The 19,360-nt window shown below is 30.5% G+C and overlaps 4 protein-coding genes and 2 pseudogenes across 4 annotated transcripts; 2 read left to right on the top strand and 4 right to left on the bottom strand.

Annotated features, from left to right (window-relative positions):
* The first annotated feature begins 2,394 nt into the window (after positions 1–2,394).
* LOC110646174 (heparanase-like protein 2) lies at positions 2,395–4,802 on the top strand. The gene is given in 9 exon segments (XM_058143140.1): positions 2,395–2,616; positions 2,702–2,738; positions 2,814–2,891; positions 2,894–2,996; positions 3,091–3,242; positions 3,349–3,772; positions 3,859–3,984; positions 4,076–4,175; positions 4,258–4,802. Coding segments are annotated over 9 exon segments (1,578 nt in total). The 3' UTR covers positions 4,594–4,802.
* LOC131177956 (pentatricopeptide repeat-containing protein At5g56310-like) lies at positions 4,749–6,083 on the top strand (annotated as a pseudogene).
* Positions 6,084–6,104: 21 nt separating this feature from the next.
* On the bottom strand, positions 6,105–7,389 carry LOC110646175 (probable xyloglucan endotransglucosylase/hydrolase protein 23). Its single transcript, XM_021799534.2, has 3 exons — positions 6,998–7,389; positions 6,724–6,917; positions 6,105–6,629 (listed from the first exon to the last, which is right to left on the bottom strand). Exons 1-3 carry the CDS (start codon positions 7,304–7,306, stop codon positions 6,236–6,238), a joined length of 897 nt encoding a protein of 298 aa, XP_021655226.1. The 5' UTR covers positions 7,307–7,389; the 3' UTR covers positions 6,105–6,235.
* Positions 7,390–9,571: 2,182 nt separating this feature from the next.
* LOC110646176 (probable leucine-rich repeat receptor-like protein kinase At1g35710) lies at positions 9,572–13,284 on the bottom strand. The gene is made up of 11 exons (XM_058137214.1): positions 13,090–13,284; positions 12,845–12,992; positions 12,683–12,754; positions 12,518–12,589; positions 12,308–12,379; positions 12,062–12,205; positions 11,894–11,974; positions 11,711–11,782; positions 11,430–11,501; positions 9,933–10,004; positions 9,572–9,857 (listed from the first exon to the last, which is right to left on the bottom strand). Exons 1-11 carry the CDS (start codon positions 13,175–13,177, stop codon positions 9,767–9,769), a joined length of 984 nt encoding a protein of 327 aa, XP_057993197.1. The 5' UTR covers positions 13,178–13,284; the 3' UTR covers positions 9,572–9,766.
* Positions 13,285–14,835: 1,551 nt separating this feature from the next.
* Positions 14,836–17,539, bottom strand: LOC131177955 (GCN5-related N-acetyltransferase 8-like; annotated as a pseudogene).
* Positions 17,540–18,180: 641 nt separating this feature from the next.
* Positions 18,181–18,993, bottom strand: LOC110666986 (CLAVATA3/ESR (CLE)-related protein 10). The gene has a single exon (XM_058130080.1). The coding sequence runs from the start codon at positions 18,942–18,944 to the stop codon at positions 18,465–18,467; it is 480 nt and encodes a 159-aa protein (XP_057986063.1). The 5' UTR covers positions 18,945–18,993; the 3' UTR covers positions 18,181–18,464.
* Positions 18,994–19,360: the final 367 nt, after the last annotated feature.

Below are 19,360 nucleotides of genomic sequence, written 5' to 3'. Positions count from 1 at the left end.
ATTAGATTTAGATTAAGTTTTTTATAGGCCCCGGATAAGCATTATAATTATTGTTATAGGCCTGAGGCCCTATGTATTATTGTTATTGATTTTTCTTGCAAGGAGTTAAGTCTAGTTATAGGGGAGACTCTACCGAAATTTCGACAAGACCTTAAGATTTATTTTTACTTATATAGTTTGAATTAATTAGTTAATTTTGTCAATCTTTTGATAGAGGTTATTATGTCTGTATAGGTGATTAGTGTTGGCCATTCTTCTTCTTTCCAGTCTGATCAGCTGCAGTCTAGTCGACCAGTCTGTGAGTTGGATATTGATTATATTTTGTAATTTCAATATTATTTATATATTTTTAGCATGCTCATGCATTTTATAAATATATTTACATAGTTAAATAAATTAGGAGCACTCTTATTGTTACATATTTATTTGTTGATAATTACTTGTGTTTTTCGCCCTGTGGATAATTTGGAGCTCTGTGTGTGTGTGTGTGTTATATATATATATATATATATATATATATATATATATGATGGATATGGATTGGATAGGTAGTCGCGGTTTGAGTTAGACTTATTGGAATTCGATCTTTATGGTTATGGAAAGTCAGGGTGAAATACGACTTTGAGTTGATCTCGCTGGCCCTCATACTTGGATTTAGGCGAAAGTCTAGCTTGAGTTAAGCTCGCTAGCTGGATTTGGATTGAGAGAGCTGTAAAGAGAAGCAGCTCCCATATTTATGTATTGATGTGACATACTTGGTGTGTGAGTAGCTCCAAATTATCTTCTCATACGAATATTAGATGAATTATTTGTTATATGTGATGAATATGCATTTCATGATAGGATTACAATAGTTTTAGATAGTTATAGAAATTGCATCTATAATCAATATCTAAACTCTTTGAGTCGAACACTCTTTCCTGTTCAAAAATTTTTATCAGGTTATAGGACAAGCAAGTTAATTTTCGGGTCTAACCTACATTTTTCTCCGCAGGTTATGGTGTTTCTTAGTTAATAGTTTTTATTGTATTTATTTATTTATCTATTTGTTTAATCATAAGAACTTCACAGTGACACTAGTGTTTATATATATTGTATTAATTAATAAAAATTGATGGTATTAAATGGTTTGTACATTGGGTTTCTCTAGTTCTGGATTTCGGATATAGTTATTGGATTAAGTTAGCTCAAATTAATTTATAATACTTCATTTCATTTTGTTGAGCATGTTGGATCTTGAAGTTGAGTTTGATCATAGGTTCAGAAGTAATAAAGCTTATTACGGACTTTAAGGGTTTTATGCTTACCCAAAACCTAGTGACTAACCAGTAAAATCGGGTCGTGACATATACTTTCATTGTCATTAACTTAATTTAAAAATTGTAAGTGCATATACAATATACATGTCATGAAAATAAAAAATTATTATATTATTATCATAATAATAACAATCAATATATTATAACAATATTATATTATATTATATAAAAAAGTTAATAAAAAATTATATATATAAATATTAAATTCCAGATACGTATAATGAGTGCAGAAAACATGCAATATATGGTTTGAAAAAAACTAGTATTGATAAAAACATCTTCGTTAAAATAATTATAAGTTTAAGAATATTGTAAGAATTTTGTTTTATGAAATTATTTTTTTAATATATATATATATATATATATATAATATTTTTTTCTAAATTGAGTGAAATAATTTTTTTCCCCAATAACTCGATTTTCTGGCTCACCCTTGAATCTAATGTTGGAATTTCATCTAGTATAATTTTTTAATATTAAAAAAATTAAGATCTTTTGTTCATTCATATTAGAATCTGCCTTTAAAAGTTGGAATCCAAATCGAATGAAAAGAAAAAGAAAATACGTGCCTTATCATGATAGAGTTTTAATTCAATAATATTAAAGTTTTTAAATCTAAATATTGGTTGAACACGAATAATAGAGTTTAAATCTAAACATAATAGAATACATAAATATTATATTAATCTTATTATCTCCTATGGTAAGAATGCGTAAATATAATTGGAGGATGATTTATCTCTTAATTACGGTAAGAGAATATATAAAAGTAAAATTTATGAATATATTTACAAGGAAAAATAAATTAATTACTACCTCTAATTATTTATAGACTTCTTACCTGCATAGATTATTATACACAATTCACCAAAAGACAGAAAGAAATTTAGAGTTTTAGTTGGTTTAGATTTCTTCAACGTAGTTAGTTTAGATTTGTTTGGTGTCACCACAAATTTCAGTATATATATCCAAGCCATTGTTGTATTCATTCATCCATTGCTCCTTCCATTATTCTCTGCTCTTTCGATTTCTCTCTATTCTGTCATATTGTCGTGTTTGTATCTAATATACATCAATGGCGACGGTTAAGCTTAGATTATTCTCTGCTCTTTCGATTTTTCTTTTGTCATATTGTTTGTGCTTTGCAGCCGCTGAAGATGTGAGGGTTACTGTGAGAGGAGTAACCTCTGTTGCCAAAACAGATGATACTTTTATTTGTGCAACTTTGGATTGGTGGCCAAGTACTAAATGTGACTATGGACAGTGCCCTTGGGGCCAAGCTGGAATTCTTAATTTGGTATTTATTTATTTTCATTGTTTTTTCTATTAATTGCTCTTTTCAATGGTATATTGTTACTAAACATTTCATCGCATGCTTGCAGGATTTGAACAATAAGATTTTGGCTAATGCTATCAGGGGTAAACGCTTTTTTTTTTTTTTTGTTATTTATCTATGATTTTTTTTGGTGTCAAAGACTGACTTAAAATTTACAGCTTTTGGTAATTTGAGAATAAGAATTGGAGGGTCATTGCAAGATCAAGTTGTTTATAAATTTTGACATGCTGTCAAGAAATTCCTCACTTCAAGAGAAACGATACTGGCTTGTTTGGATTTACTAGAGGATCACTTCCCATGCATAGATGGAATCAACTTAATAAACTCTTCAACCAGACAGGGTATGAAGCTTTTATTTTTCAATTAAAAAAAATTATAAAATTTTGTTTTCTTATTTGAAAAAAAAAAAAAAACTGTTTAAAATTTTGATTGCAGGGTTAAACTAACTTTTGGGTTGAATGCTCTGTTTGGGAAGCACAAGTCCAATGACTCAGACCTATGGTTAGGCAATTGGAATCCCAAAAATGCTCGTGATCTTATGGAATACACTATTTTTCAGGGACACAAGATTGATTCTTATGAATTAGGTAATTTTTTTTTAAATAATAATAATAATAATAATTTACATCTCAGTTTAATTTTTTTAATTAGTACTATATTTCTACGCTAATTAATTGTATATTATATCATCAGGGAATGAACTGTGCGCATCAGGAGTATCTGCAAGGCTGGATGCTGTTCAATACAGTAAAGATATTATCGTATTGAAGAAATTAGTGGATAAATTGTACCCAGATCCTAAAACAAGACCAGCAGTGTTGGGCCCTGCTGGTTTTTATGATCAACAATGGTTTAATACCTTTTTTGAGGCCACTGGACCAAATGTTATTCAAGGAGTAACCCACCATATCTACAACCTTGGTGCAGGTGTGGATAAAACCCTGATTGATAAGGTTCAGGATCCATACTTCTTGGACCAAGTAGCACAGACATACAGAGACCTTTCAGTTAGCATCAACGAATTTGCTCCATGGGCAGGACCTTGGGTTGGGGAATCTGGTGGTGCTTTTAACAGTGGAGGCAAGGATGTCTCGCATACCTTTGCCAATGGATTTTGGTTAGAACTATTAATTTCTCTAATAATTTTTTTTTTGACATTTTCATTTTTAATAGTTATATAACACCAATTTATATGTGAAATAGGTACTTAGACCAACTGGGTATGACTTCAACATTCAACCATAAAGTTTTCTGTAGGCAAGCCCTTATTGGTGGAAATTATGGCCTCCTTAATACCACATCATTCATACCAAATCCTGATTATTATGGGTATATATATCTCATACTTTATTCTATGTACATTAGATCTTTCTAATCTTAATTCCCTTTTTTTTTATTGATTTATTTCCTTGTATATTAGTGCACTTTTATGGCATCGTTTGATGGGGAAGGAAGTGCTGGTTACCACTCACGATACTACTCCTTATTTGCGAGCATATTCCCACTGTTCCAGGAATAAGGTAATCTTATAGTCGTAGCGATTTCAAATTTGTTTTCCTGATTCTGTCTGAGGATTTATAAGTTTATTTGTTTTAAATGCAGCCTGGAATTTCTCTACTTCTAATAAACATGTCAAACCAAACGACCTTCAGTGTTACCGTTGAGAATGATGATAATCTCTATCCAAGCAGTCGCAAGCTCAAGAATTATATTTATGGAGGAACAGAGAAAAGAGAAGAGTATCACTTGACTCCTAAAGATGGGAATATTCAGAGTGATGTGGTGCTACTCAATGGAACTCCATTGAAGCTTACAAGCTCCTTAGACATTCCTGAAATGAAGCCTATTTATGTTGATTCTTCATCTCCGATCACCATTGCTCCTGATTCCTTTGTTTATGTCACCATTAAAGATTTTAAGGCTCCTGCGTGTGCTTAGCCTTTAGCCTTTAGCCTTAGAGAAATAGAATAGATTGCCCCCTTTTTTTTAATTGAGGATTTGTATTTTTAGTTTCAATTTCTTCATTTTCTTTTAAGCTATAAATAAGGGATTTTTAGTCTCTAATTGTTTTCGTTTAAGGACATTTTATAAAAATGTCCCTCAAAGGTTTTATCTTACCTTAATTATTAATTATTAGAATTATCTAGAAAAATCTTAGATGTCCTAATAAACTCTTTGATTTTAATGTGCTGTGGGTTTAATGAGATGAAGGCAGAGAGATGCATATTGGATGAAATTCCTAGTCCATGTGCTGTGTCATGGACATTAATGATCGCTAGGTATGCTAAGGTGGGTGATATCGACTCTGCAAGGTTGTTAGTTGACTGATATGGCTCCGGATGAGGGTCTTTTTTTTAAGCATACCTTTTGCTTGTCCTCAATCAGGTGCTTGGGATACTGGACTTCAGATTTACAGTTTTATGGACAGAATAGGGCTGTCTTTGGGTGTCCGCTCAAGCAAAAGTCTCATTGATATATATGCAAAGCGTGGGAATTTGGATTAGCTAAGAGATTGTTTGATGGAATGCCTAAGAGACAATTTATTGGAATGTCTAGATTTCTGGTTTGGCAATTCAAGGAGATGGAGAGGGTGCCCTTAAGTTGTTTCTAGAGATGGGGGGAGGCTGGGCTTAGGCAACATGATGTCACATTCATAGCTATTCTCTCTGTTTGTGGTTATTTTGGCATGACCAATTAAGGTTTAAGAGCTTTTAGATAGAATGTGCAATGCGTATACTATCATTAAGCCCAATTGAGAGAACATTATGGTTCCTACAAAGAAGAAAAAGAAATAATCCAAAGAATGACTACTTCAAGCAGTTGGCCGAGGTTGCAGCAGAGAGACTATTTTACAGTGGGGTGTATATTCTGCTCTCAAATTTGCATGCAACTACTGGGAAACATAATGATGCCAAAAGCGTAGAGAAGATGATGAGAAACAAAGGGGTAAACTGGGCACCCAGCCGGTAGCAGTTCAATCAAGATTAATGGCATCCTTAATGAGTTTGTTGCGGGAAAGAAAACACATAAACTTCCTCAATCAAGACATATTGTACTCATAAATATATAGTTATTTAAATCATAGATATTATTTTGAATTTTTTTTTTAATTTCGTGGTATTGAAAATGTCTATGAGATCTCTAGTTCGAATCTCATCAATGCCAATTCAACCAAATATAGAAAGTGATTTCCATATTTCAACCCTTATGCGTCATGGACATAAAAAAGATTGGCACTATATCAGTGGGAGATAAACAGATAAAGTGACCTTCTCAAGATTTGTGTTCCTATGTGCAATCACTTTTTGACTTCAAGCAATCTATTCAATTTTTTTATTTTTAAATTTTCAGGCATTTCATCTGGAACAAATAATGAGGTTTCTATTAAATTGTGTCCCCTGTAATTGGCACAGTGTAAGAAATCCGAGATAGATAAACAAATAAAAATCTTTGAACTTTAATAGTGTTAAATGTATTGTAATCGATTAAATTACAAAGGAATTGGATATCACAAACAAAGAATCAAAGAATGGAGAAATAAAAAGGCAAAAGAATCTGTGTATTGATTGGCGAATCTTCTCTATGAGATGCTGCATTCTGGAGGGAGGCCCTGGGGAAATCTTTTATTGTCTGTGCAGTAGTTATAGATCATGTAATTTTTTTGTACCCATTGGAGCCTTTCCTGACTTGTTGTGTCCAATTCTTGTGATAGCCATGTATTACTAGTGGAGGGTGAATTTGAGGTGCAAGAAGATGCCCCATTAGACCATACACAAGCATCGGCATTGAAATTCCTATAGGAAGCAGTGAAAGGAGCTTGGGTCCAGTCTGTCTTGACCAGACCACCCCTTGTAGCCCAATCATCAGCATTCCATAGGCTAGAATAAATCCTCATTGGTTGATTCTTTGGGAAAGGAACACCATTGCTCTCCAAGTTCTTGAATTCCCTAATAGGGGTGCCATCAACAGAGAAGCTGAAACAGAGTTGGAAATTTTGTTTAGTACAAAAAATAAAGCTGCACAAAGAAAGTTAAAATAATTAGTTTGGATTGATATTGTGATGCTTACATGATGCGCTGAGGATTCCAGAGAATGGAATAGGTGTGGAAATCTGCAGTTGGATCAAACCATAGATAGAATTGCTGTTCTCTGTTTCCTTTGCCTTGACTAAACACATTTGTGTGAAGAATGTAGGGGTCTCCACTCAAATTCCCCAAGAACTCAAAATCTATCTCATCCCAAGTAGACCCTTTAGATGATAGCTGCAAATGTACGTACACTTAGCCACGAGAGCAAATAATCCTTGGAATTTTGAGGCAATCTCAATAACAAGAAAACTTACATAATAAGCGGTGACAGTGCCAGCGGAATTTCCAGGAACAAGCTTGAGTTGCATATCAATCTTGCCAAACATATACTCATTCTTGGATTGAAATCCAGACCCAGAGGCTTTGTCAAGGGATAAAGTGAGAAGATCGCCATTGTTGAGAATCTTACCTCGACCATCTCCCCATGTGATGTCAAAATCTTGGTAGAAATTACCGGAGGCAATGGCTGCCATGGAAGAGAAGATGCAAAGGAGCAAGGGCAACATTGCACAAAAGGGTAATGAACCATGCGAAGCCATAATATATTTCCACAGAAATGACATATATAGAAAGAAACAAATAGTAAGAGAAGAAATATGAAAGAAGCAGTAAGAGAAAAGAATGGTAGCAGTGAGGAGATGCGATGTGTTGAGGTTGGCATTTATACCGACCAAATGGAAGCGAGTGCAGAGCAAAGGGAAGGACGTAGGAAGGTCCATTGAGCTCAGCTGTGGACAGTTGTATTTGGAATACAGAAGACAGCCCAACCCATATCTAGCACGAGACGCGGTTTTGCATTGGTGAGAGCAATTTGCTACGTCAGTTTGCACCCGTGGTTTCCGTCACTAGTTTTACCTGAATATATATATATATATATATATATATATATATATATATATATATATATATATATATATATATGTAATTGCAGTTTTATTTATAATAATTTATATCAAGTTACCAAATTTGATAAATATATAAAATTTTACTTTATATTAAAAAATATTTAATAAAACATATAATAAATTATGTAACTTTTAAAATTTTAAAAATTAAGCAAAAAATTTCAATTATAATCTGCAAATGGGGTGGGAAAAAAAAGCTTTTATTTTGTTTGAATGAAGGGATGAAACAAGAGTGTAATTGTAAATAAAGGGAATGAATAATATTTTGAAATTATTAATAAATTAATTAAGATAATAAGAATTTCTATTGATTATTTTACACTTCAAATTGGGTGTAATCAATTTCGACTCCTAAAAACAAAATGAGAAGAATGATTACCATGTATTTCTTTTTCCCTCGATAAAAATAAAAATGTCAAACAAGATAGTGATTTCACCCCCACCCCACTCCCTCCCCTCCCCAAACCCACCCAACCTCTCAAAACCCAAATCCACTTGTATCCCATTTGAAATCATTCATTTTATTAGAATTAAATTTTATTTTTTTTAATTTTTAAAAAATAATTCAAATAATTATAATATGTTTATTAAAAGAATTTAATTCAAATGATATACTTGAAATAATTGATAAATAAAATAAATATTATTTTTTTATTTTATAATTATATAAAAAAATATATAAATTTCAAGAGATGTCTTATGGAGTGTGTTAGAACAAAAGAGGGTATCTATTAGGTACATACAAGTGTTGAAAGATATTTATGAAGGAGCAACTACTATTGTGCGTACAATGGGAGGGGACACAAGTGGGAGGGGACACAAGAGATTTTCCGATCTCAATTGGATTACACCAAGCATCAGCCATAAGTCCTTACCTTTTTACATTAATTTTAGATGAATTGACGAAACATATACAAGAGAGTATTCTTTAGTGCATGATGTTTGCGGATGATATTGTTCTGATAGATGAGACACGAGAAGGAGTCAATAGAAAGCTAGAGTTTTGGAGAAGTACTCTAGAGTCAAAGGGTTTTAAGTTAAGTAGAACGAAGACAGAATACATGCATTGCAAGTTTAGTGAAGGCCAAACTGATGATAGGGAAGGAGTTAGTTTGAATGGAGTTGTACTGTCCCAAAGTAATCACTTTAAATATCTAGGCTCAGTCCTTCAAACAGATAGGGGATGTGAGGAGGATGTTAGCCATAGGATTAAAGCCGGATGGTTGAAGTGGAGACGTGTCACTAGAGTTTTATGTGATCGCAAAATTCCCAATAAGTTGAGAGGAAAATTTTACCATAATGCATACTATGCTATATGATAGTGAGTGTTGGCCACTGAAAGAGTCGTATGCGTCTAAGATAAGAGTTGCAGATATGAGAATATTAAGATGGATGAGTGGCCATACTAGACTAGATAAAGTCCGTAATGAGAGTATTAAAGAAAAGGTAGGTGTGGTGCCAATTGAAGATAAGTTGAGAGAAGGAAGATTGAGGTGGTTTAATCATGTAAAGCGTAGACATACGGAGACTCCAGTTAGACAAGTAGAGCACATTAGGTTAGAAGATAGAAAGAAAAAAAAGAATAGACCTAAATTGACTTAGAGGAGAGTAATACAACATGACCGACAGCATTACATATTTCTGAGGATTTAACCCAAAATCGTTTAGAGTGGAGAAAGTGAATCCATATATCCGATCTTAAATTTTTGAAATAAAAGCTTAGTTGAGTTGAGTTTACAAAAAAATATATAAATTCAGAAAACCATGAAGGCAACCAAAATGTATAGAATAGAATTTAATGATTCATTAAATTCACATTGTTTAAGTTTTTTTTTTTATAAATATAAAACCTTCAAAATGTTTGCATTTCACTCTTTTAAAATTCAATTGAATTCATTCATTTTTAGACTTTTACAAACGAAATTGAAAGAAAAATGATATCCCTCAACTGATTCATATAATTGAGTAGTGACCTAGTTCCATTGATTGGCAAAACTTGTTGCAGAGAGCTATTGGATTTTCCAATTTTCATTCACAAACTCATAAATATAGCTTTGTAATGGCAATTGGCAAATGAGATCGCAGCATCCAGACAATTAAAGAACAGGCTGATGTCTGCTAAACTAAGAAATCTGCATCAGAGACTTCAAGTACTTTATGGACACCTATTGGGTTTACGCCTGGCTTGAATGCATTTCCTTCAATGTACCTGCACACAGCAATCAATCCATTATCTGCACTCACAATTTCAGCATGGTTAAGTTCGGTAGACAAAGAAACTCACATTTCTTTCAAGTATGAATGTTTGTAGAAGACGTCAGGAATTCTCCCTGAAAATTGATTGTGATCCAAGTATCTGGAATACAATCAAGGCTAGCTTAAAAACACATAATAAAGAAAATTCTGTACAGCAAAACATAAAAACATTCAACAGTGAGCAAACATAGACTGAAATGTGTATTCTCATATTTTCCAAACTTTAGGGAGCAGGAAGGAGCACTGGTGGAGCTGGATATTAAATTTTAAGGGGGCTAAACATAAAGCTAATATATATACACACACATAGACACACAGAGAGCAACAATTAAAGCAATGTCCTGTGAATTTTTTTAAATGATTTTAAATATTATTCATTAAATAGTTACTTTGTTGATGACTTGATGATATATTACATATTCAATAAATATTGCCTACAAGTAAAATTCCATTAGATAATTATTATATTAAATTTAAATACATATAATAAAAATACAGCACAAAGTAAATTATAGAAAGCTATTTTTTCAGACAAAGTAAATTATAGAAAACTATTTTTTTTAGATGAATAATGAAAAGATACTGTCATTTGGGTGGTTGAAAGCCAACCTCATAGGATGTTTCAAACCCTAACAAACTCAATCCCTTTAAGAATTTTGAAGTACCAAAAACATAATAGTGAAAAGATACTAAGGTAATATATAAAAATTTATATAAATTGTAAAACAAAATAATTATATGATGATATACATGTATATTAACTAAAATTTTCCCTAAAATGTTTCAAAATACTTGTAAAAAAAAAGAGTCATCATAAAATTTTTTACGGGGGAGCTCTTGGGACCTGGGGGTGGTCCCCTCTAGTCCCCAAGTAGCACCACCACTAGGGAGGAGTAAACAATCCACCAACTAACTAGCAAGGCAAGTAGATGTGCTTTTATGTTGCTGAAAAAAGCCATGGACATTTTGATAACTACACACAAGTAAGTTCAGATACAAATGGCTGAGAAAGGGAAAACATAGAATCAACAATTTGTATCTTAGATATTCTCTATAATTGTAGAGAAGAGCATAATAATGTCATATAACCACGCAACAATTCATTTTCAATATGAAGAAGAGAGCAAGATGATCTGTAGTCTCCTCAGAACCCTGGGCAGGCATTCTCATCAATTTTGATGATATGAATTTATGCAAAATATCCTAACATCTGCCACTAATCCATTATTGAGTATATAAACTCATGGGGAAAAAAAAGGCTTATCTTAAATACTTCAAAAGAAAAAAAAAGTTAAATAACTTATGGAAACAAGAGGTTAAAGTTTTTTTTTTTTTTGGAGATTATGCATTTTTTTTTTCTTGACAAAAATGTCAACAGTGTGTTATATCATGAATCAATCCCCCTTTCTTTCTGTCAGCCAAAGAAACAGTCATCCAGTAAGTCGATACATAGTTCAAAAAAAAAAAAAAAAAACCCAACCAATCTAAAGAAGGGAAGAAGGAAGAAGCACTAAAAGGAACTTACAAGTGAGTCAATCTCGGAATATGAGCAAGTGCAGCAGGTATTATTCCAGACATCTTATTATATGATAGATGCCTGTAACCAATAAAGCAATCAATTACACAAACCTCATCGTAAAAAGTAATGGAAATCTAGCCAGAAGTCAATTCTTTAGTGCAACTCTTACAAATTAAATTATAAAAAAAAATAAAGAAAAGAGAATCAATACCATCCCATGAAGACAAAAACTGGGAAAAAAAAGAGCACGAAAAATAATAATAAAGATGAAAATAAACAAAACTTACAATATTTCTAAATTGCTCAAGTTTGCAAGTTGTGCAGGGACTCCTCCAGTGAGGTAATTATTATTTAGGTAGCTACATATCATGGTTAGAAATTGAGTTATTTAAATTAGTAGATTGTTCATTCAGTAGAAAATATCACTGAAATAAAAATAATTGTAAATTTGGCTGATCAGATAAACTTACAGGTTGCGAAGTGCAGGAAAGCAACCCTCAAAACGTATTAATTCTCTTATGGTACCCACCAAGTGGTTGCTGCCAACATCCCTACACATACGGTTGGAAAATGAGACATTAAAACTATAATGCTAACCATTTCTGCAAAAATATTCAAAGGAGAACATAGAATATTACAAGTGCCGAAGATGTTGCAATGTCCCCAACTCGGCAGGAATTCGCCCAGAAAAGCGATTCTCATGTAGATAAAGATACCGGAGCTCAGGAAGATTAGCTAGCTCCTTTGGTATTTCACCTTTGAAATTATTAAAACTCAGGTATCTGCAAAACTTTGCTCCTTCAACTTTAACCAGACTAAATTTTTATGAAAACAGAAGCAGTACCAATATCAAATCATAGCCGGAGAAAGTGAAATTTACTCACAGATGGGTTAGACTCTTGAGTTCACCAATTTCAGGAGGAATGGCATCTTGTAGTTTATTCCACCTCAAATTACTAAGAAAACAGGGGGAACAAAAAGACCAAGATAATAAATCAAACTTTGCAACAACTAAATCGAACCAAATTATTACAAAGGTTAAAAATTAGGGGGAAAAAAAAAATCATAGTATGAAAGGAAGCAAAAGGGTATACAGTATCTTAAGACGCTTCAAGCGCCCAATTTGGGGAGGAATAGGCCCTGTAAGTTTGTTGTTATGCAGATCCCTGTTAAATAGAAAAATTCATATAATATTAATTGAAGCAAAAAGACAGACAAATTTAAAGGATGACGAAAAAGAAAAACAAAGCTAATCATACAGCCTCGTGAGATCCAACAGATTGGTAACAGCAGTAGGAAACGGCCCAACAATTGACACGGCATAAACTTCCCTGAAAGCAATAAACATAAAATTCAATTTCCCTTTTGCCTTGAAAAGAAACATTGAAAAATTTTCAAAGTGTGTACAATCAGTAACTTACAATTCAGTGACAACTCTATAATCTCCTTGAGTGGAGCAAGTGACACCGGACCATGGGGGCAGATCGCCATCACCGCAAGGATCGTCGCCGACCCAAGCGTAAACAACTCTCCATCCGAGCGACGCCTTAATCTCATTCAAAGCCTTGACTGAGGAAAAAGAGAGCAGAAATGGAGGGAATTGAAAAAGAAAATCTACAATTGGGGTATAGTAAGACGAAAGAAAAAGAGAGATCTGGAGATATACCGTCGCGTTTGAGGGTTTTGGAGAAGGCGAGGTTCAGTAGCAGAGGGAAAATTAGAATCAGGCAGACCGAATTCGATAGACGCGCCATCTTTTGGAAGCTGGGATCCAAGTGAACTACTGTTTTTCTTTATTACTTCTCCGACTTTAGCAAACGCGGAAATGGAAGCCAGCCTCTTCGTCGGTGGGGTTTTTTTTTTTAATTACTATTTTGTGAATGCATTTTAATGAACTAATTATTCAATTCTTTTATTTAAAAAATAAATATTATTTAATTTTTTGATTAAACTGTTTAATTTTTTATTATTTAATTAATTTTAATTCAATTAAATTATTGTTTTTTTTATTTTAATAAAAATTATTTAGTTAATTAATTTAAAAAAAATAAAAATTTTATTTTGTGGAGATAAATCTAAATTTATATTTTTTTAAATTATTTATATATTTTTATTTAATTCTCTAAATATTATTTTTATATTTTTTTTATTAAGAAATGATATTTAAATCAAGTATTGCTTAATGTAAATGTAAGTTGATAATTTAAAAAAATTTAATTTTTAATAAAAAAATATAAAAATGATATTAAAAAATTAATTAAAATATTATTTAAATAATTTTTAAAATATATATAAAATTCAATTTAATTTTTACATAATAAAATTTATAATTTTTTATTTAAAATATATATTTTAAAATATAAAAATTAATTAATTAATTTTATTAAAATAAAAGAGACTAAATTACTCAAAATAATTTTATTGAAATAAAAAATTAAATAGTAATTTAATAGATATTAAAATTAATTAATTAATAAAAAAATTTAATAAATAAATAATTTAATAAAATTAAATATATAAATTAAAAAATATATTTTTTTAAATATAAAATTAAATAATTAATTTTATTAAAATAAAGCGCTTTTTTTTTTTTTTTTACACCTTTCTTTCCCTATCACACATAAAGCAAAACGACGACTTTTGGATATGTTACTTTATAGAAAAAAATAAGACAACTTTAAACTTTTTGTCTCTATCAATCCAAATTTTTATTTAATTTTAAATAAACTTAATTTTTGAAAAAGAAAATAATGATTTTCTTAATTTTTAAATATTAAATTTATAATTTTAAATATAAAAAATTATTTATTATTTACAAATAAAAAACCTAAAACTAATAGCCCAACCCATATTCGACAAACCAAAAAATCCTATTTCTTCTTCTTTTTCTACTTTTTCTTCTTCTTTTTTTTTTTTTCTCCGTTTAATCTCATTGAAATAAAAAATTTCCCCAATAATTGAAATTACTTGCAGAAAAAACAGTTAAAAGAATTAAAGTATTGGTTGTATATACACAAAACTAAAATTACGATAATTAAATAACTTGAAAATTCTTCTAATTCTCCTCCATGGTTGTAGTGTGTTTATCTCAATCTCTGAACCTGCATGAACGAAAAATTGTCACGCACAAATGCTCCATGGTTGGGTTCTCCCGTCGTAACCCTAATACGTTTCTTGTAATCCAAATAGGATTAGATGACAACTAGAATCCAAAACCCATCAAAACAATGTTTGGGTTTAGCTCATTAAACTTTAGTGATCACTTATTTTTTTTGTTATATACACATTTGGACTATAAAGTTAACCTAAATATATATATATATATATATATATATATATATATATATATATATATATATATATATATATATATATATATATATATTTTTATTTTATAAAAGTGAAAATAAAGTCAATAAGACAAATAAAATATTTCAACATTAACGACTAAAATCTCAAGATAAGCCTTAAAAGCTTCCCCATTGAATCTGCAAATCCTCCACTCCATCAAAACCTTCACATCCATCTCTTCATAAAACTTAATAGCATTCACATTCCAATCCAATACCATCCACTCAACTCTCTAATGTCCCATTTTCACTGCTTGCGTAACCACTCTGACAGTAACATCTTCCATATTCCTTTCCTTTTGTAACACTCCCTCATAACCATATCCTTCGGGTACAACCCCAGCTTCGCTAGAAATCTCAAATAGTTAAGAACGAAGTGGATGAACCTAGCTACCACTACATCTTTAGTTCCATTCTTGAAGAATTCGACTTTTGGGTCTATCATACGAAGGTTAAGCTGGATGATACGCTCAATGGGTGTGAAGTTTAGGGATGCAATTTTGGGAAGAGGGCTCGGGGAAACCTCCAAGAGTAAGTTAGTAAGGGATTGGAAAGGTAGGCCATTGAAGGGGGTGGCGGAGAGGCAGGATCAATGGTGGTGCAGTGATGAGTGAGGTGCTTGAAGACGACCATTTGGTTTTGGGTTTGGATTTGTGATGGTTCTGATTTTTGGTTTTTGCTCCCTAAATATTTGTTTATAGTTAAAACTTGTTAAATTTGTTGATGGTTGTGGAAATTGAGCTGAGTACCACCAAATCTCTGTGAAGAGGTTTATTAGGAGGGAGATGTCGGAGGTGGATGAAGAGTCAACATAGGCTTATGGGTTGGTGTTCTTGTGTACTTATTTTTTTATTTTTCAATTTTTTTTTATTTTGATTAAAATAGTAAATTATTTTTAGTATTTAAAAATGATTTTTAATATTTAAAATATAAAATTAAAATTTTATTATTAAAAATTTTGAAAAAAATATTATTTTAATTTTATTTTTTAAAAAATTAAATTAATTTAAAATTAAATTAAAAATCAAAATTAAAAATAGACTTATTTAGGCATGAACTAAAAGTTTAGAGATAAAACTGAGCTTTCTTATCTTTATGTTGCCATATTAAAAATTCTCATTAACAAAGTGAAAGAGAACATTTAGAAAATTAAATGAAGGTATAATTATTATTTTATTAAAAAAGTTAAAAGGAAAAAAAAATAAAAAAATGGTGGTAAATATTTAAAATATATTTATATAAAAACAATAGAATTCTGATTTTCACTCTAATTATGTTATATATATATAGATATGGGGCATGTAAACGTAGCTATTGAAGCTATTAAATGTATGCAGCTAGTATTTCCTATCCACAGATTTAATATTTCCTGATGGATACAACTTAATTACTCTCTTGACTATCTCCACATATGTAGGAGTCCACTAATGAATAGCCAACTATTTTCTTTATTATTTTAAAAATGTCTAAAAATGAAAGAGACTTAAGAATTTATTATTATTATTATTATTATTATTATTATTATTATTATTATTATTATCCACTAATTCATTAGACTAATTAATATGAAAATTTTAATATTTATTCACTTATGAAAAATTAAAAGTAATTTTTGAAAAAAAAATATATAAAAAAAGGTAAAAGATAAATTTTTTTTATTAATATATGTCAATTTTTTCAAATGAAGAATTAGAAAATTATGTTTCCAGTTTTTTTAAATTTAGAAAATAGATTTTAGTTGTTTTTCACAGTTTTTCTTTATAACAACAATATTATATTTTTTAACTATTTTTTAAATAAAAAATATGGTTTTTTCTATAATCAAAATTATAATATAACTTTTTATAATTAAATAGTTATTTAATAAAATATTTATTTACAATGATAAAAAATAATCATGTTATTATAAATAAATGAACAATATATACTAAAATATTTTAATAATAAATTTTTAGTTTTTTCACATTAAATAATTTATATATAAAAAATATTTTTCATGAAAAATATTTTCTAAAAAATTTTTTTATAGAAATATTTTTCGTTATTTAGTTATAATGTTAAATTAATGATATATACTTATATAAATATTTTTACATTTCAATAAATTTATTAAAGTCTATAAAATAAAAAATAGAATCATTTTCCTTAAAATGAGTTAGTTTTTATTTTGATAAGAAAAATATTTTTCGTTAACTCATTTTTTTAATACTAAAATACTAAAAAATGTGAAAAATAATTTTCAAGAAAATATTTTTAGTGAAATAAATGCAGCCTAAAATAAGTTTTTAAATATATTTTATAATAATTTATTTTTTAATTATGAAATATATGAATAATTTTTATTTTTTTAATTAAAAATTTATTTTTTATTATTCTTAGGTGAATGATTTTTTTATAAGAAATAAAAATTGATTTTTTTTTGAAAAATAAAAAATAAAAAAATATTTCTACAAGCTAAAACTTTTCGATTAAAAAAAAAATAAAAGATGTTTTTTTATGAAAATTGTGCCCTAATAAAAGCCTACCTTAAATTTAATTTCTCTATGAAGTTTTAAACATTGCTGAATGGATAGGCAGATTAATTCCAATAGTTTTCTTCAAATGCGGATTGATAATCATTAATTATGGCAAAGATTAAGAATAATAAGACCTAATTAATGTTTGTTGTGATGTGAAACCAAACTACCTAATGAAAGTAATTAAGCGTCCACTTAACAAAATATTCACACCACTGGTGGTCTGTCATGGTAACAAACAGTTTCCCATCACCTACAAAAGCTATTCTTGATTAATTAACCCCACATAATTAATTTTCCAAATTAATCTCAATTTCAATGTCTTTTTTTTTCCCCAAGAATCAGATTATTATGTATAAATTGTTAAAATTACAGCAATTAGAGGAAATTAGATAATCAAGAAATAATTCTCTCTTAAAAAAAAGCAAGAAATAATTAAGATAAGGAAAGAAATCTTTATATTAATTCATATTAATAGATTTTGAAAATTTACACAAGCTAATTAATAAGCTATACATCAATACAATAATTGCAGACCCACCACGATGAACTGCTACAAGACCATTTTGTCCTCAAAACAGCTCCAAATTTGATGAAGCTCATGGGTTTCTCTTGAACTCCACTGCCTCCTCTGAATTTAAACCATATGGTTTGATTTTGAAAAAAAAAAAAATCCCCAGGAAAGCAAACCATTTAGGTGCTTTTTTTTGGACAAAAATCTCGACCCTTTCTCGTCATGGATGAGACTATCACAAGCTATCACCGAATTATTAACGCACAATACAAGCATGGAAATAGCAATCTCTTGATGAGGATCTCGCTTGTAGTACAAGGGATTGGGGGAAAAAAAAACTAATCTCTGAGAAAGACTGACCTTTTGTTGTAGTTACTGGTGGCCTTTAATGATCGCTCTCTGCTTCCATCGCTGATGCCGAATAAAGCGTGACAAGGACAACGTAAAAGAAACCAAGAAATACAAAGAAACGTTACAGAAGGAAAGAAAGAAAGACGAAGAAGATGATGATTATGATGATGATGAAACTTTCGGCCAATAATAGAGGCAGTTGGCCAAATTTAGTGGTGTGCTGCGCCTACTACTACAAGGAGACAAAACTATGGTATTGACGCTGGTTTTAATTAAAAAATACTTGGCGAACGGAAAGGAATGAAACTCTTCAATTGTGAAGTGGGTTTGGCCCAGAGGGAACTAATCTCTTCTCCACGCCATATCTTGGATCGATTTCCTCATTGGGTGGTGAAGGCGGAGTTGGCGGTGGTGGCCCAAGAAGTCGATGTGTGTTCATTCTTTGAAAATGAATGCACAAGGAACGAGTAGTCTTGTGAGGGAAAGAATCACAAGAAGGGGGTGGACGGTTGAAATGATGGCGGTAGAAGCGGTGGTTTCTTGAAGAGGACTCAAAGGAAGAAGTAGGGTTTGGGTGTCTATCCGCGGAGGTGAAAAAGAAAAGGAGGAGAAACATCAAGATTAAAAGGCAAGAATGACGAGACATGGTGGTTGAAGAAGAAGAAGAAGAAGAGGTAGAGGAAGAGGACTTCATGGGAGGTCGAAAGAGAGAGTTGTGAAGAGACAGAGGGGAAAAGAGAGGGAAGATGGCGATAGAAGAGAGTGTTTTAATGCAAAGCAAGAGACCCATGAACGAATATAATTTTGCCAAGGAAGAAAAGGGGGCCACCTTTCTGGGAGGAAGTCGGCAAAGATATATCTCTTCATCAAATTAGTCACGAATATTTGTAGGTGTGGAAATTAGGACGATACCTCAATTTGTGCATTTCATGACTTCAATTTTTTTTTTAATTTGTAGGGACAATTAGAGACATGTAGTTATTATTAAGATACACCCCCATAAGAATTGCCTTTGTAGAATTTACTTCTTTCTCTTCATTCTATCTCCTAGCTAAGTTATATATGGAAAACTTTTATAATAAAATTTATATATAAAATAAATAAAATTTATACATTTACATTTTGAGTTCATCATAAATTAGATTTAGATAATTTTTTTTTTAGTTTTATATATTTTAAATTATTATTTAATATAATAAAATTTTT

This window comes from Hevea brasiliensis, chromosome 2 (genome assembly GCF_030052815.1).
Source record: "Hevea brasiliensis isolate MT/VB/25A 57/8 chromosome 2, ASM3005281v1, whole genome shotgun sequence".
Taxonomy (NCBI): Eukaryota; Viridiplantae; Streptophyta; class Magnoliopsida; order Malpighiales; family Euphorbiaceae; genus Hevea; species Hevea brasiliensis.
Note: the sequence above shows the minus strand (reverse complement) of the source record. Positions and strands in the feature narration are given on the sequence as shown.

Excerpts from the sequence above, each read along its gene's own strand:
- LOC110646175 (XM_021799534.2), bottom strand. The coding sequence starts at position 7,306 with ATGTCATTTCTGTGGAAATATATTATGGCTTCGCATGGTTCATTACCC. Across the intron at positions 6,918-6,997 it reads GCACTGTCACCGCTTATTAT|CTATCATCTAAAGGGTCTAC; the intron begins GTAAGTTTTCTT and ends GTACATTTGCAG. Across the intron at positions 6,630-6,723 it reads TGGAATCCTCAGCGCATCAT|CTTCTCTGTTGATGGCACCC; the intron begins GTAAGCATCACA and ends ACTCTGTTTCAG.
- LOC110646176 (XM_058137214.1), bottom strand. The coding sequence starts at position 13,177 with ATGGCGCGTCTATCGAATTCGGTCTGCCTGATTCTAATTTTCCCTCTG. Across the intron at positions 12,993-13,089 it reads CAAAACCCTCAAACGCGACG|TCAAGGCTTTGAATGAGATT; the intron begins GTATATCTCCAG and ends CTTTTTCCTCAG. Across the intron at positions 11,502-11,710 it reads TTGAGCAATTTAGAAATATT|GCATCTATCATATAATAAGA; the intron begins GTAAGTTTTGTT and ends TATTGGTTACAG.
- LOC110666986 (XM_058130080.1), bottom strand. The coding sequence starts at position 18,944 with ATGGGTCTCTTGCTTTGCATTAAAACACTCTCTTCTATCGCCATCTTC.